Source organism: Thunnus maccoyii, chromosome 9 (assembly GCF_910596095.1).
Source record: "Thunnus maccoyii chromosome 9, fThuMac1.1, whole genome shotgun sequence".
Classification (NCBI taxonomy): domain Eukaryota; kingdom Metazoa; phylum Chordata; class Actinopteri; order Scombriformes; family Scombridae; genus Thunnus; species Thunnus maccoyii.
This window is the reverse complement of record NC_056541.1, coordinates 26,327,215-26,340,787: the sequence shown is the minus strand read 5'-3', so window position 1 is coordinate 26,340,787 and position 13,573 is coordinate 26,327,215. Positions and strand designations below refer to the sequence as shown.

Genomic DNA, 13,573 nt, shown 5'->3' with positions numbered 1-13,573 from the left:
AAAAAGGGCACTGAGTTCAAGCTATGTCTATTAAATCCTTCTCTTTCTTGCACATTTGCTTTTTATCATGCTGTCAAAACATTGGCCTGTCTTTACTTTGAATCTCCAGACAGGTTGGGAAACTGTAATATGCACTTACCAGGTGTAAATGGAAAATTGTGTTTGTTGGTTCCTTGGAGGCAGAAATGATTTCTTTTGGCTAAGTTAAGCCTCTGTTTCAATTCTTGTATAGTACATATTGTATGTCTAGCTTACTAAAAAATGTAACATAGGCACAATGAGTAATCTAGAAATGTGAGCTTATTGTTCTAGCTGGCCGTCCAACCATCTTAAATGCAACCTACATTCAGGAGAAGACATATCTGTTGTTTTCGTGCACTTTCTTTTAATACTTTTTGCCATTGAAGCTTGCCAGTGCTCAAACAGTAAGATTAATTCTGCCTCTAGAGCAGCTCCAAGAAATGCTTGTAAAACTAAAGCTCTAATCTGTGTGAGAATGGTTGGCATTGCTGGAAAAGAGCAAGTGTATGCAGCCAACTTTCGCAGGATGAATAACAGAGAAAAAATACTACTAGAAGTAGAAAAATGTGTCGCAATAAAGGAAGTAATTTTATTCAATATGATATTAAAAAGGTCAACTTGCTCTAAAACAGCAATTAGTTTAAACTCCCTGAAGCTAAACATGCAGGTTTGTCTAACACTGACTCTCAGAGGTCATACAACAATAGGCACAGCTTGCTTTAAACAGAGACAGAACACTGACCTTATCTGTGCTTGTCATTATTGGTTTGACCTCATTAAGATGTTTTCCCCATTCGGCGTGGATTATGACATTGTTTATCACAATTTCTTTATGGGTTAACACATTTTTTCACTCAGTCATTTTGGCTAATCCTCTCTAAAATGTCATGAAACTAAAAGAACCCCTGCAGAGACCGTCTACTGTCACACCACAGTGGGGATTTCTTTGACTTTTTGTCTCCCTGCTTTTAGTGAGCACTAAAAGTATTTGCTGTATCTGTACATTAAAGCTTTTTTTATCCTCCGTCACAGGATAAAGGCTTGGTTTGGATCTTAAGTATTGCTACTCACAGACAGGCTTCCGGCCATAAACAAGTTGTTGAAGCATGATTCCACTGCAAGCTTCTCAAGAATGACCGAGGGTGTAAATAGCACAACAGCATCCCCTATCTTATGGATATCTGTGCTAATGCATACTTAAGGGGATATAGGCATGCTTATGTGAGTCAAGCATATCTTGTTTTGATACTTGACCAGAATGACATTATCTTTTAATCTCAGGTCTCTGTGCAATATGTTCAGATTATTCAATTACACTAAATCCATGTCTTCCCCTTGATAAGGGCAAATATAATGGTGCATTGAGTGAGAGGGGGATACAGAGCAGGACTTTTGTATGCTTTGTTGTCGAGTTTGGAACTTAATGGAGGATTAACTAAATATGATTTGCAGTTTCTCCAGTTGTTGTTGCTTTAATGCAGAAGGGCGGCTGGTATGCATCTCTTCAGAGGTCATTTTCATGCAGTAAGCAGGACTTAGTGTGTGTCTGCACAGCTCTGACACAGATATTTTTAACATGTACACACAGCAATGCAATGAGTTTGATAATGTCTACGTGGGTGTGTGCATGCTTATTGTGTTTTTGTTCACCAATATATCTTTTCTATAGTTCAATACAATACCACGAAATAAAACCCAGGATACTAAAACTTCAGCTATGGGAGAAAATTGAATCCATAGCTAGGACAGTCTGTTCTAGCTGGCAACACTGAGGTCATTATAAGTTACAAAGGCTTATACTTTGTTGTGTATGCAGGATGCTGTTGTCCTGAGACCACCTTTTATTCTGTTCACATTTCACTGTACCAGCAACTTCAGGGTAGCACAGTGGAATTCAGCTCATCTTTTCTTTGGTTTAGTTTGTGAAAATGCCCGGAGATGCAAAGCCCTCTTCAAAGTTAAAAAAGGGGGATTGGGGTCTTGTCGCAACTACTGGGATCATATTCCTCTCCAACAACATCTCCACACTTTCTATCCACAGGGCCAATGTCATAGTATCTCACAATGAATTATCAGCAGGATATCCAATCTCACTGGAAATCCAGTCTCACCGAAGCTACTTTCTACTTTTCTTTCAATAACCCCAACAATTTCTCAAATATGAGATTAAAGATGCAGATTTTAAAGTTTGATATTAGTCAAAGTCAATCAAAGTGATTCAACATTTTTTAAGCAAATCTCACATTTCTTTCCAGCATCGATTTTGTCCACTTCAGTGGCAACTAACTATACAGTCTATGGCTGTAACTAGCTAGGTACTTAAACTACCTTTTGCTCCATCAGCGTGTTAAAATTGCTGCAACTGGCTGTCTTTTTTATGTTTCCAACTCCAGTCATTTTAAAATGATAATCCTGTAAAAGGGGTTTTAAATACTGTAAATACATGGCGGCAATACACAATACATGTATAAAGAGAGCTGGATACAGGAACAGCACCAGGCTTCGAAGCAAATTTGACATAGCTGCCAAACTGTGTAATTACAACGTCACGTGATGCACACTGGCCCAAAAAGACTTTTTTCCCATAGATTTACACTGTGAAAGAGACATAAATCAGTGAGTGTCACAACACCCACGAAATGGTTCGTTTCACTATCAGATTTTGATCCATTTGGTCCGATCACATTTTGAAAGTTTAGAAGAGCCGCACAATTGAATTGTTTTATCCCCATTCAAGTTAGCCAGAGGGCTAAACTGGAAGTTAGCCGTCTCAGCCAGCGGAAGTCTCTAGTGAGCATGCTCCATGCCATGGACACATGCGGCCCATAGAGCGTGCGCAGTATGTTTTCATCCAGGTAATTTCTTCACAGCAGGGAGTGGATTTTGGCTTAATGCACCACTGAGCAACCTTGATAGGAATGAACAGAGCCCTGCCTCCAATGCTGTATACAGTTCTCTTTATACATCAGTCACTCACTATGAAGATTTTTTTGCATATTTTTGATACATTTTGTGTACATAAAGACAAGATGAGCCCAAGGGAAAGTAGACTTTTTTTTTTAAACACCAATTTATCAACTGCAATGTGTTTCAACATCAGACTCCAACAAAGACACAATAAAAGAAAAGCCCATGTTTTGCAGTTTCCTTTGTGCATAACGATTTGGATCTACATTGACTTGTGAACACTGAGCCACACACTGAAAATGCAGGATGCACTGCTGTACAATCATTGCACCTTTATTCAGACATCATTATCTCTACAGGAATTTAGAATAACCTGTGGAGAGGGAACTGCAGACACCAATTGTGAAATAACTATATCAGTGGCTGTGGTAGAAATATTTCTGCTGCTAATTTACATAATGAAGGTTTAAGAGTAAGATCCTTCCAAAATAGTCTGCACACTAAAAGCACCAAATGAAAGAAAAAAGAAAACATGACATTGGAAAGCTGCTGTAACATTAATTTTACAGTATGTCTCATTTTGCTGTAATGCTGGTACACAGTTGAGTATTTTCAATAACCCCCATGCCTGTAGCTATTGTATGCATATCTGTCTACCTAACTCAGATCTTTGCTTCTCATCCAGGCTTGAAAGCAGTCTGCTTGAGGTGCTTCAGATGGATTTTGAGGTTGAAGAGCTGAGCAGTCCTCTTGACAGCCAGGTGATCATATGGAAGCTGGAGCTCCCGTCAGGATCCAAAAATGTTGCCAAGACCGAAGGAGCTATGAGGATCTATACCACTCAGAGAGACTTTGTTGGTTTGGCTCCACTTGTAATGGTGAGTCAACTGACAGCTTACACGTCACACCTAATCATTATTAAAACCAGCACCAATGTTACCGACAGCACCGTTTCCAATAATGACAACACTGCATCCGTTGGAGCGTTGGTGCATGAAAATATCATAAAATGCACTTTGCTCTGATCCATTCCTGTCTGGTTTGCATACACAGAAGGCTGGATATGCTTTGGATTGTTTAGTAAATGGGTTCTATTTTGAGAAGAGAGTGACCTTGTGTTGTTGACTGTCAGCTAGCTGATGTCTCTCTTCTGTGTTGTTCTGCTCTGTTCTGCCGTGTAATAATGTGGTCATCCTCTCCTCCCAACAGCTGCTTTATGTGCTTCTATTTTGGTGCTGTGCCTCTTTATCATGCTACCGCTATAATTAATCCATGATATAATATCCACCACTAAATACGGAACATTACACAGGCGTTTACACCATATTGAATCTGATTTATCTGTCACCTGGGCCAATGACCTCTTAGGATACCGTTGTTTGCAGGAATGATTGGTTTATATCCTGTCACATAATATACTCAGACTTTTTTTTTTTTTTTGTAGAAACAGCCTTTTTGAGTAATTTATCAGCTTTTGTTTGCCCACATATTATTGAAGTAATATGTAATTTATACATTTGAAAAGTTTACAATAATTATATCATATCATACCTTCTTTAGTTAAACTTGTGGGCATATTTCACAGTGCTGTCTCCTGAATTTCCATCATAATGGTGCTGGAGTGCGTGAAGCCATGAGGATATGCTATCCTGATTTGTGAATTTGACATGGTTCATCTCTCTTGTGGATTAGAAGCTGACCTCAGGCTGAGGGCCAAACATGAGGAGATTTGATGGTTGGCTCGAAGGGACATTAGCGTTGACTGATCACTCTTAGCCTTGCTCTGTGAACTTCTACTAGTGCTGCTGCTCAATACTTCTATATAATGCTGAAAGCCTCCTTGACATGGGCCTCAGATCTGTGTTTTTTAACTACATTGTAATGACAGTAAAAGAAAAAAAATTATGTTGAGTTATTTCTGCCTCATTTAAACCAGTTTTACAGCCGAGGGACACGTATCCATCTGCTTCATTTTCATACTCTGAGTGGCCAAGTGTCTCTTTAAATTTGATTTAACTGATCCTTCACAGAACTTGACCCGGCTGTGCTCCACTGCTCTCATACTAATTCGCACACACATACACACATTATTCAATTATTTCAACTTCATTTAAAACAGTGTATTTTCACAGAAGAGGGACACATATCCATCTGCTTCAATTTCATGCTCTAAGTATCCATGGATGCACACATATGCACAGAGTGACAAAGAGATTTTTTACGACTACTTGTACTTCAATATAATAATAGTATTCAATATTGATTCATTTAAACAAAACCCCTCAACATAACATTGATACATGTACAGGGAAACAGGAAAACCAATCTAATAATGCACTGAGTATTAAAGAACAGGCTGTAATGTATATTTGTAGACGTTAATCTTAGTTTTTATGCAGGGTTCTGGTTATTTGTCCATGTTTGAAGTGATAGGGAATTGCTCTGAGGGACAGGTCTGTGCAGAAAGCCTAAGATTAGCTCTCCCTTCCATGTGGTGCCCTGGTCTCATCCAGGTGACTCAGCCCCCCCTCCCACCCTGCCCCGGGCTTCCCAAAGGGAGAACAGCCTTCTTACCTCATCAGGACTGGTGGGTCACATGAGTCACCGAGTCACACTTCATCGCCCTCGTCTTCCCTACCTTCCTCCTCTACTTGCATCCCATAGTGTTAGCTATGGGATAGCTATCCTCCCCCAAAAACTTGTCTGGTCATTTCTCCCACATGAAAATATCCGCTGAATGTCTGAGATGTAAAATTAAACCGTTTGTTATTTGGATGTTATGACTGATTTTCCCGGCATCTCTGCAGGACACGGAGATCCTGAACACAGCTGTACTGACTGGAAAGAAGGTGGTGATGCCTGTGAGGACAGTCGCTGTGGAAGAAGATGGGGTAGTGACTGATGTATCTGACTACACAGACTGTAGCTCCACTGATGAGGATGTCCTAAAGGTAGGATTTACTCCTCGTCCCCCTCCTCACATACTATACAGGGAACATCACTTCTAGTTTCTTTGGTTTCTCACATTCCAAGTACAAAGGTTGCACTGTGATGTTAATGGAATCTTAAAGACTATTTCATTAAAGACACAATGGCAATGAAAAGTTAAAAGGTGAAATTGCTCTGAACTTGTTTTTATACTCACAAAGTATTTTCTTTATTCAGCCTTAATCACATTCAGTGCAGAAGTACTGTGTAAAAAATGTTCAATTACGAGTGGTTACCTGAGAACAACATAACTTTAGCAGCAATAAATTAAAAGAATGCGAGATGTTTGCCTGCTGTGACGATAATTGGCCAGAGGGCAAGGTTGGTTTCATATGTGATGGGAAGGACAGCAGTGGACAAATAAGTTGTACCAAAGTCACCTCTGTCTCTTTTCCACGCGATAAAACAAACTATTAGTTGGGCTCGACAACATTACCCATCAATCACGCTGACAATGAACAGCCACTGAGCTAAATCGCTCACCACAAATGACCTCACAGTCTACCGCTGTGCTCCCATCCCGTGACTTGTCCCTTTTATCCTGTGAACCTGAGCACGGCTGACTGCCAAAAGCCGGCTTTGTTTACTGATGAAATTGAAAGTCGGGCCCCTGGCCCCTGAGGTCAGGGGCTGTGAATGTATTTACTCAAGGGTAAAGTGGCGATGTAAACAAAGAATAAAGACATGCAGTGAACTCCAGCCCCTTAATACGTTTTTTTGCTGGTCAAATATGTCCCAAAGCAGGTTTAGCAAACAACAGGAGCCACATGCATAAATGATGACGGTGAGGGTGATGTGATGAGGTGGAGACGGTGTGATTTATGAGCACTACAAACTAATCATTGATTACTTTTCTGAGATACCATTGCCGATGATGACGTCTGTTCTGGCTGTTGGACAACCTCCCCAGTGCAACACCGTCAGTGAAACTGCAGTTCTTCTTCCCCGTTTGTTTCATTGACAAGTGTGCAGTCTGTTGAAGCAGGCGGCCAATTGATATGAAAACGGCTGGCTAAGGGCGTGTCATCATCCATTTATGGCTATTAATGGAAGTGGAAATGAGGCTTGTGCACATGCGCCCAGTTCCTACATGACTGAGATTTATAAAACAGAATCATGCATACGCATGGCTTTATAAATCTGACGAAAAGAATGTGTGTGCATATTTCTGTCTTTGTCCGTACAGTTTTAGTCATGAGCCTACACAGTTTTAGGGCCCCAGATGTCTCAGTTAATAGATAAATGTAGTGTTTTATTCAGATGGGATTCACAGTACAGTATATACAGTAAGTGCACATGTATTAAGTGCAGATGGGTGTCAGTTGTAAGAAAAGCAGGATTATGTGAAGATGTCAAGAGGCCGGATGTGGACTAAATCATTCTTTTCACCCCGTAATGTAGCCGTCTTTGCTGTTGTTCTAAGCTTACTGTCGCTCTCAGTGTATTTGCTGACCAGATAGCAGCTTCAGTCACAAATATTCCCTTTAATCTTCTTAGTCTAACAGCTTGACTCAGATATCTTTTCTCTTCTGGTGTGCCTGAAGAGTATCAAATCTGCTTGTGATAGATGGGAAGGATTTATCTAGAATGGGCAGCTCATGTGACAAAACAAAGCAAAACAAAGTCTAATCTGCCGTGATGGAAAGGTTTTTCCAATGTGCATAAATGATGGAGAGACTTAAAATGTGCACAGGCATGCTGTTTGTCAGTTCAGCATTGAAGGATTGACACTTGAATACTTCAAAAACGGGACATATTGCGTATAGATGTCTACTTGGTTGATTAATCAGGACGTTTTGGTGTGGCACAGCAATTTGAATAACTTGATTAAGTGATTTATATCGAGCCTCAACTCAGTGTAACACTTGAACTTAATTTGCCCCTTTGCAATAGATAAATTCCTTCTGCATACTCATTATAATTCTTATGGAACTTGTTTTATTTGCAAAGGAAAATACAGCCACAACTGGCAATGAAGTCTGCATTTCAGCATTTTAAAATTTCTGTCTGTCTTTAATACTCCACCCACTGATCAAAGTGAAATCCAATTTTAAATAAATATCTATTTTGACACCAAAAACACAGGGATATTCTTGGCTACAGAATGAGATTTGTGACTAAGAAGAGTGGGTGGATGGCACATTAAAATGGCATTCCCTTTTAACTGATGCTTCAAAATATCATTTGAACATTGCTCATGGAAGTTCAATGTAAGCATGGAGCTCTTGGAAGACATTCTCTTTAAAAAAAGAAGAAATGAGCAAAGTGTCTTAGATCATGGATGACTGGTTGACTGCCTCCACACTGAATTAAAATCTGAGAACTCTGGTCTTGTCTATTGTTCCATGCTTGCATTAGAAATTTTCCATAACAACTGTTCAAGGGTTCCAGTGCCACATATTGTAAATCTGCTTTTGGAAATGAAGCATAAGATTATTCGTGGAGAAGAGGTCAGTGCATCACAGTTAGCTGCAAGGATGACACATTGTGATGTGGTTTATCAAAAGCTTAAGCTCTGGTCACGGGTGCAGGATGACTGACGCTCAAATGCAATGATGACACAAGATCCTCTCAAAAATAGCATGTCCCTGTGACAGCACATCCTCTAGTTAACTGCTGAGTTGACGCAAATAAGAGCGGGAATCTGTTTGCCATTTGTATTCCTCCTTAGGCTATCTGTCAAAGTCACATTTTTTTCCCAGTCCCCTGTGCACTTTAAGGGGCTGGTGACTGAATTTCAATGCTGTGTTAATTATCCAATTTGTTTAAAGCAGTGGCTGTTGAGAGGAACAATGAAACCTCCTGACTCATGTCTCAAAATGTCCATGAGATCTTTCAGCAGTCGCCTAAACTTTCCAAGGTCACCTTTGAAATTACAGTGTAATGAATGCACTTGGCTGTGAAGGACTGATGTTCAGCTCTGCACCACATGATATTTTGATTTACATAAAATTGCAATGCTGCCTCTTCGTAAAGCTTCGGACCGGTGATCATCGCAGTAGTTTATTACAGCCAGCTGACATTACTATGGTAACACATGCAGTGTAAAACTGCTGCAAGGCCATTTGTTGTTGTAAAAATGGCCTATTTGTTAAAATAGTGACTTTTATGAGAATATTTGATCATTTTTTGTCATTGCATAGACGAGTAACATCTCCTTCACTGACAATAATCTCATTCTGACTTTGATATAGACTGTTTACACAGGCGCACTTACATAAACTCTTTGATATTTTCAGGGAAATTAAAATGATAAGACATTCACATTCTAATTTATTGTTATTCTCTTTATTTCCTCCTATCCAGGTGTCGGACAGGTGCGACTATGTTTTCTTAAATGGCAAGGAGACAAAAGGCAAAGTGAAGATGATGGTGAACTTCACCTACAGCTACCTGAGTGCTCAGCTTGAACTGAACGTGTGGATGCCCCAACTCCCCCTCCAGATTGAGGTGTCAGACACGGAGCTGAGCCAGATCAAAAGCTGGAGGGTGCCTATACTAACCTCCAAAAGGTGGGACACCCAAATAAACCATTTGTTTAAAATAAAAACCCTCCTTATGTGGTTTACAGATGGGATTTTGAGAAGCATCCTTTAGCCCGTACAAATCCAAATTATATCTCTCCAAGGGTTTAGGGTTTTGATGCCATTACATAATGTACTGCAATATCTCAATGTGATCCAATCAAACAAAGAGACAGGGTTGAGTGATTGGAGTATAGCAGGTCAAAGCATTTACCGGGTGACAGGTGTGACCTGCATGTGTGTTTTTCTGCTCATGTCCCAGACCTGGCTGGAACAGTGAAGAAGATGACAGGAAGGGGAAGGGCTGCATGCTGCAGTTTCAGCACGCCTTGGTGCGGGTTCTAACACACTTTGTGGCCGAGCAAGCGGACCCTCGGGACCCCAAAGTCTATTTCCTGGGCTCTGATTGGCAGGTGGATGTCACAAGGCTGGTTCGATACTTTATGAAGGTGGAAGACCCCCGGGTGGCAAGGCTACAGGCAGGAAGGGTGCTATCAGGACGAGACCTTGGGAGCACCACCATCCAGGTAACCAAACTAAATTACTGTTTTGTTTAACCTTTGCCCCAGTAGTTGTGATCATTCAGTACCTTGCTAAGATGGCAAGAAGCAGCTAGTTAGAGACTGGACTGGAAGGGATGGTTTCCTCTTTGAGTAGTTTGATTTAGAACCTAAAACTGACAAGAGATACAATTTGAGGCACCCCAGTTAATTTATTGTTTCTGATATTGTTCTGTGACAGGTGTTTTCTCCACTGTCTGACACAATCTTGGCTAAGACGACTATCAAAGTCGTGGATGACAAAGTGACCATCACAGAGTTGGGGGTTCAGCTCGTTACGGGCCTCTCCATGACCCTGCAGCTCAGTACAGGAAGCAACAGAGCCATTCTGGCAACCACAACCACACAGGAGGTTCTGCAGAGCCCCAAACAGGTAACAATCTTAATCTACTGACATGTCCCAAATATAAATTTAAGGTTCAAAACTTAATTACAATTTCTTCTATTTCCTGTCCCATCAGGAAGCTCTGGTCAGTGCCTGGGTCCAGTTCAGTGACGGCAACCAGACGCCACTTGATATTTATGATCCGGCATATTACCGTGTGATAGTGACATCTCTGGATCCGGGGGTGGTGTCAGTGCAGGGCACGCCTCCAACTGTGGTGGCAGAGGGAGAGGGAGAGGGAGTTTTGGTCAGAGTAGAGATGTCCATCTGTGAGGCCTGCCAGAAGTCCAAACGCAAAAGCACTGTGGCTGTGGGCAATGGCAGCCTCAAGGTCAAGTTTCAGACGAACAGCCGACGCTCAGACAGCAGTACCAGCAGTATCGACAGCAGCACTGTTAGCAGCACTGGAGGCAACAAGGACAACGGCAGTGACTACGGGAATGACGGGGAAGAGGTGGATAGCGAGAGGAAGCAGAGGAAGCCATCCCAGGATACCCCACCGCGCAGCTCAACCTCAGGGAGAGAGGACAGTGCCATGCAGAAGATCACAACCACAATCAAATCTACAGAACGAACCTTCATAACCAGCGGCAGCCTCGGGGGAGTGGGTAAGACGAGCAATTCTGGAAATCCCAGCAGTCCTACCAGCGTGGTTAATATCAGTGTGATGAGCAGCCCGAGTGACAGCAACAGAGTATACGGCTCTGATAATATGATAGTGGAGGATATGAGCAGCGTTAGCTTCACGAGTACTGTGAAAGCCCCTGGTAACCTGGTAAACTACAACAACTTCCCCACCAAGGTTGAGGTGCCTGGACAGGAGACAGCAGAGATAGAGATTGGTGGTGAGGAAATGTTGGCCAACAGACCCCTCACGGACTTAGAGATTGGCATGTATGCTCTGTTGGGGGTCTTCTGCCTGGCCATCCTCGTGTTTTTAGTAAACTGTATCTCATATGTTGTTAAGTTCAGACATAAGAAGCCTCCCTCTCATGGCCAGGAGCCCACAGGGCACAGGCATGATTGGGTGTGGCTAGGCACAGATGCTGAGCTGGTGATGAGCGTGCCAGGAAGCCCTGTTCAGCAAGACTCCCAGACTACAACCACTGTGATTGACATTGGGCCTGATAAAACTGCCTCTCTGTCCAGAAGGCCAAGTTGCCTGGCCTCTGTTACAGACTCTCCCCTCAGCTGCGTGGGGTCCCTTAGGAGCAAAACTATGCACACCGAGTCCCTCCACTCGCCCACCAGTAAGAGAAAGAGAGTCCAGTTCACCACCTTTTCCACACTGGAACGCCAGCATTCACCACATCTCCCTTCCAGGGAGAATGGCCATGGCATCCACTGGGTTGGGAAAGAGGACAGTTGTGAGGAGGAACCCCAAGTGCCCATCACAGAGCCTGGGGACCAGTTATAATACAGAACCTGATCAGACCTCACATTACAGTAAATGTGGCTTTGATCACCTCAATGCCTTTGTTAACTCCAATAACTGTCAAGAATATGTGATTTTCAAAATCACCCTCCTCCACATTTCATTACCTATCAAGGCCTTTTACATGTAAATGTACTGTATATTATTGTTAATACTGGAGAGTGAACATGTGTGGAAATGTTTCAGATGGTTGATCAGATGGACTCTTCTTTACACAACATTTAAAGCCACCAAATGCTAATGCTGCATGTGGATATTTCTCTAAATTTTTGCACTCACATGCTGGTATATACAGTATAAGATACACTTTTAAAGGTGCAGTGTGTAGAATTTAGTGGCATCTAGCGGAACGGACTTGGCAGATATGGAATATAATATTCATAAATATGTTTTAATTAGCGTATAATCACCTGAAAATAAGAATCATTGTGTTTTCTTTACCTTAGAATAAGCCTTTTATATCTACATAGGGAGCGGGTCCTCTTCCACGGAGCCCACCATGTTGCACCACCATGTTTTTACAGTAGCCCAGAACAGACAAACCAAACACTGGTTCTAGAGAGGGCCTTTTGCATTTTTCGTGAATTTTGCGGCCACCGTAGGTTCTTCTACACGCTTGGAAGGCGAGGGACAGGGGTATACAGTTAGTTACAGTCTGCAACCTCACTGCTAGATGCCACTAAATCCTACACACTGGTCCTTTTAAGTATCCAAAAATACATATTACAGTATTACAATTTCCAGTTGTAATACAGAACTCAATTTGACAGATGTGGGTTTGACCAAAATGTAGCTTTAATTAAAGATGATAATAACCAGAATGTATGTTTTTCTATTATGCAATATCCAAGACCTTTTCTTTGTAAATTCAAGTTGGTCTTATTGGGTTCAAACCCCAAAGTGGTAGAACCCTATTGTTTTTGTTCTGATTATTATTGTTTTCTCCGCTGAAAGTGTCTGAGGCTCAGCAATCATTAATTCAAAACCAACCAAATTTGGTAGGTGGGTTCCTATGGCCCCCCACTACTCAGGCACCAATAATCACCTATGTCAGTCAGATGGTGGTGCTATAACAACAAAGTTTACATTCTTTTTTTCCTGGATTCTGTGGGTTGAGGCCAATCTATCCATATAAGCCACGCACATTTGTGCCTGGATAGATTTGTCCAAATCAGTTTCTTCAAAACTCCTCCTACAATTTTTGAGAAATCGTCACCAATTTTGGCATACTGCCTTGGGGGACTGAGATAGACAATTCCACTATAAATGAGCAATATCAGTCAAAAAACAAGGCTACCATTGCATTTGCAAGGGGCGAGGTTTAGCAGGAAATTGGCCATAAGTGTTCATTGAGCACACCGGGGGCACCACAAATGCAAAAAGTTTGTATCTCATAATTGGCTGCATGGATTCAAATGAAATTCAGTTTGCACGATTTTGGGTCATGACTCAGTCGATGCATAAAATTTGGTAATGATTGATTAAAGTGGGCGTGGCTTATTACAACAAATCTAAATTTTGAAACATTTAACATTCAAAAAAACCAAAACAAAACACTCGTATGTCCTACAGAGCTGATATTTTTCAGCACATCCACTTATATGTGACAAAGTTTGCCTCACTGCATCCTATGGTCAATTCAGAAGTCCATCACTCTATATCATTCAAAATATGCAAAATCAATTAACATCTATATCTCCACAAGTCTTCATTCAAATGGTACCAAAACTGACACAGACATTCTCTAGATGGT

At 41.5% G+C, this 13,573-nt stretch overlaps 1 protein-coding gene across 1 annotated transcript in view; it reads left to right on the top strand.

Moving 5' to 3' along the window:
• LOC121903841 (transmembrane protein 132D) overlaps positions 1-12,165 on the top strand; it is a 40,061-nt gene extending 27,896 nt beyond the window's left edge. Inside the window, exons 6-11 of the mRNA XM_042421234.1 lie at positions 3,614-3,806; positions 5,736-5,879; positions 9,223-9,428; positions 9,703-9,967; positions 10,182-10,373; positions 10,462-12,165. Of these exons, the coding sequence (XP_042277168.1) occupies positions 3,614-3,806; positions 5,736-5,879; positions 9,223-9,428; positions 9,703-9,967; positions 10,182-10,373; positions 10,462-11,802 (2,341 nt within the window). The 3' untranslated portion in view covers positions 11,803-12,165. The remainder of the gene's footprint in view (positions 1-3,613; positions 3,807-5,735; positions 5,880-9,222; positions 9,429-9,702; positions 9,968-10,181; positions 10,374-10,461) is intronic.
• Positions 12,166-13,573: the final 1,408 nt, after the last annotated feature.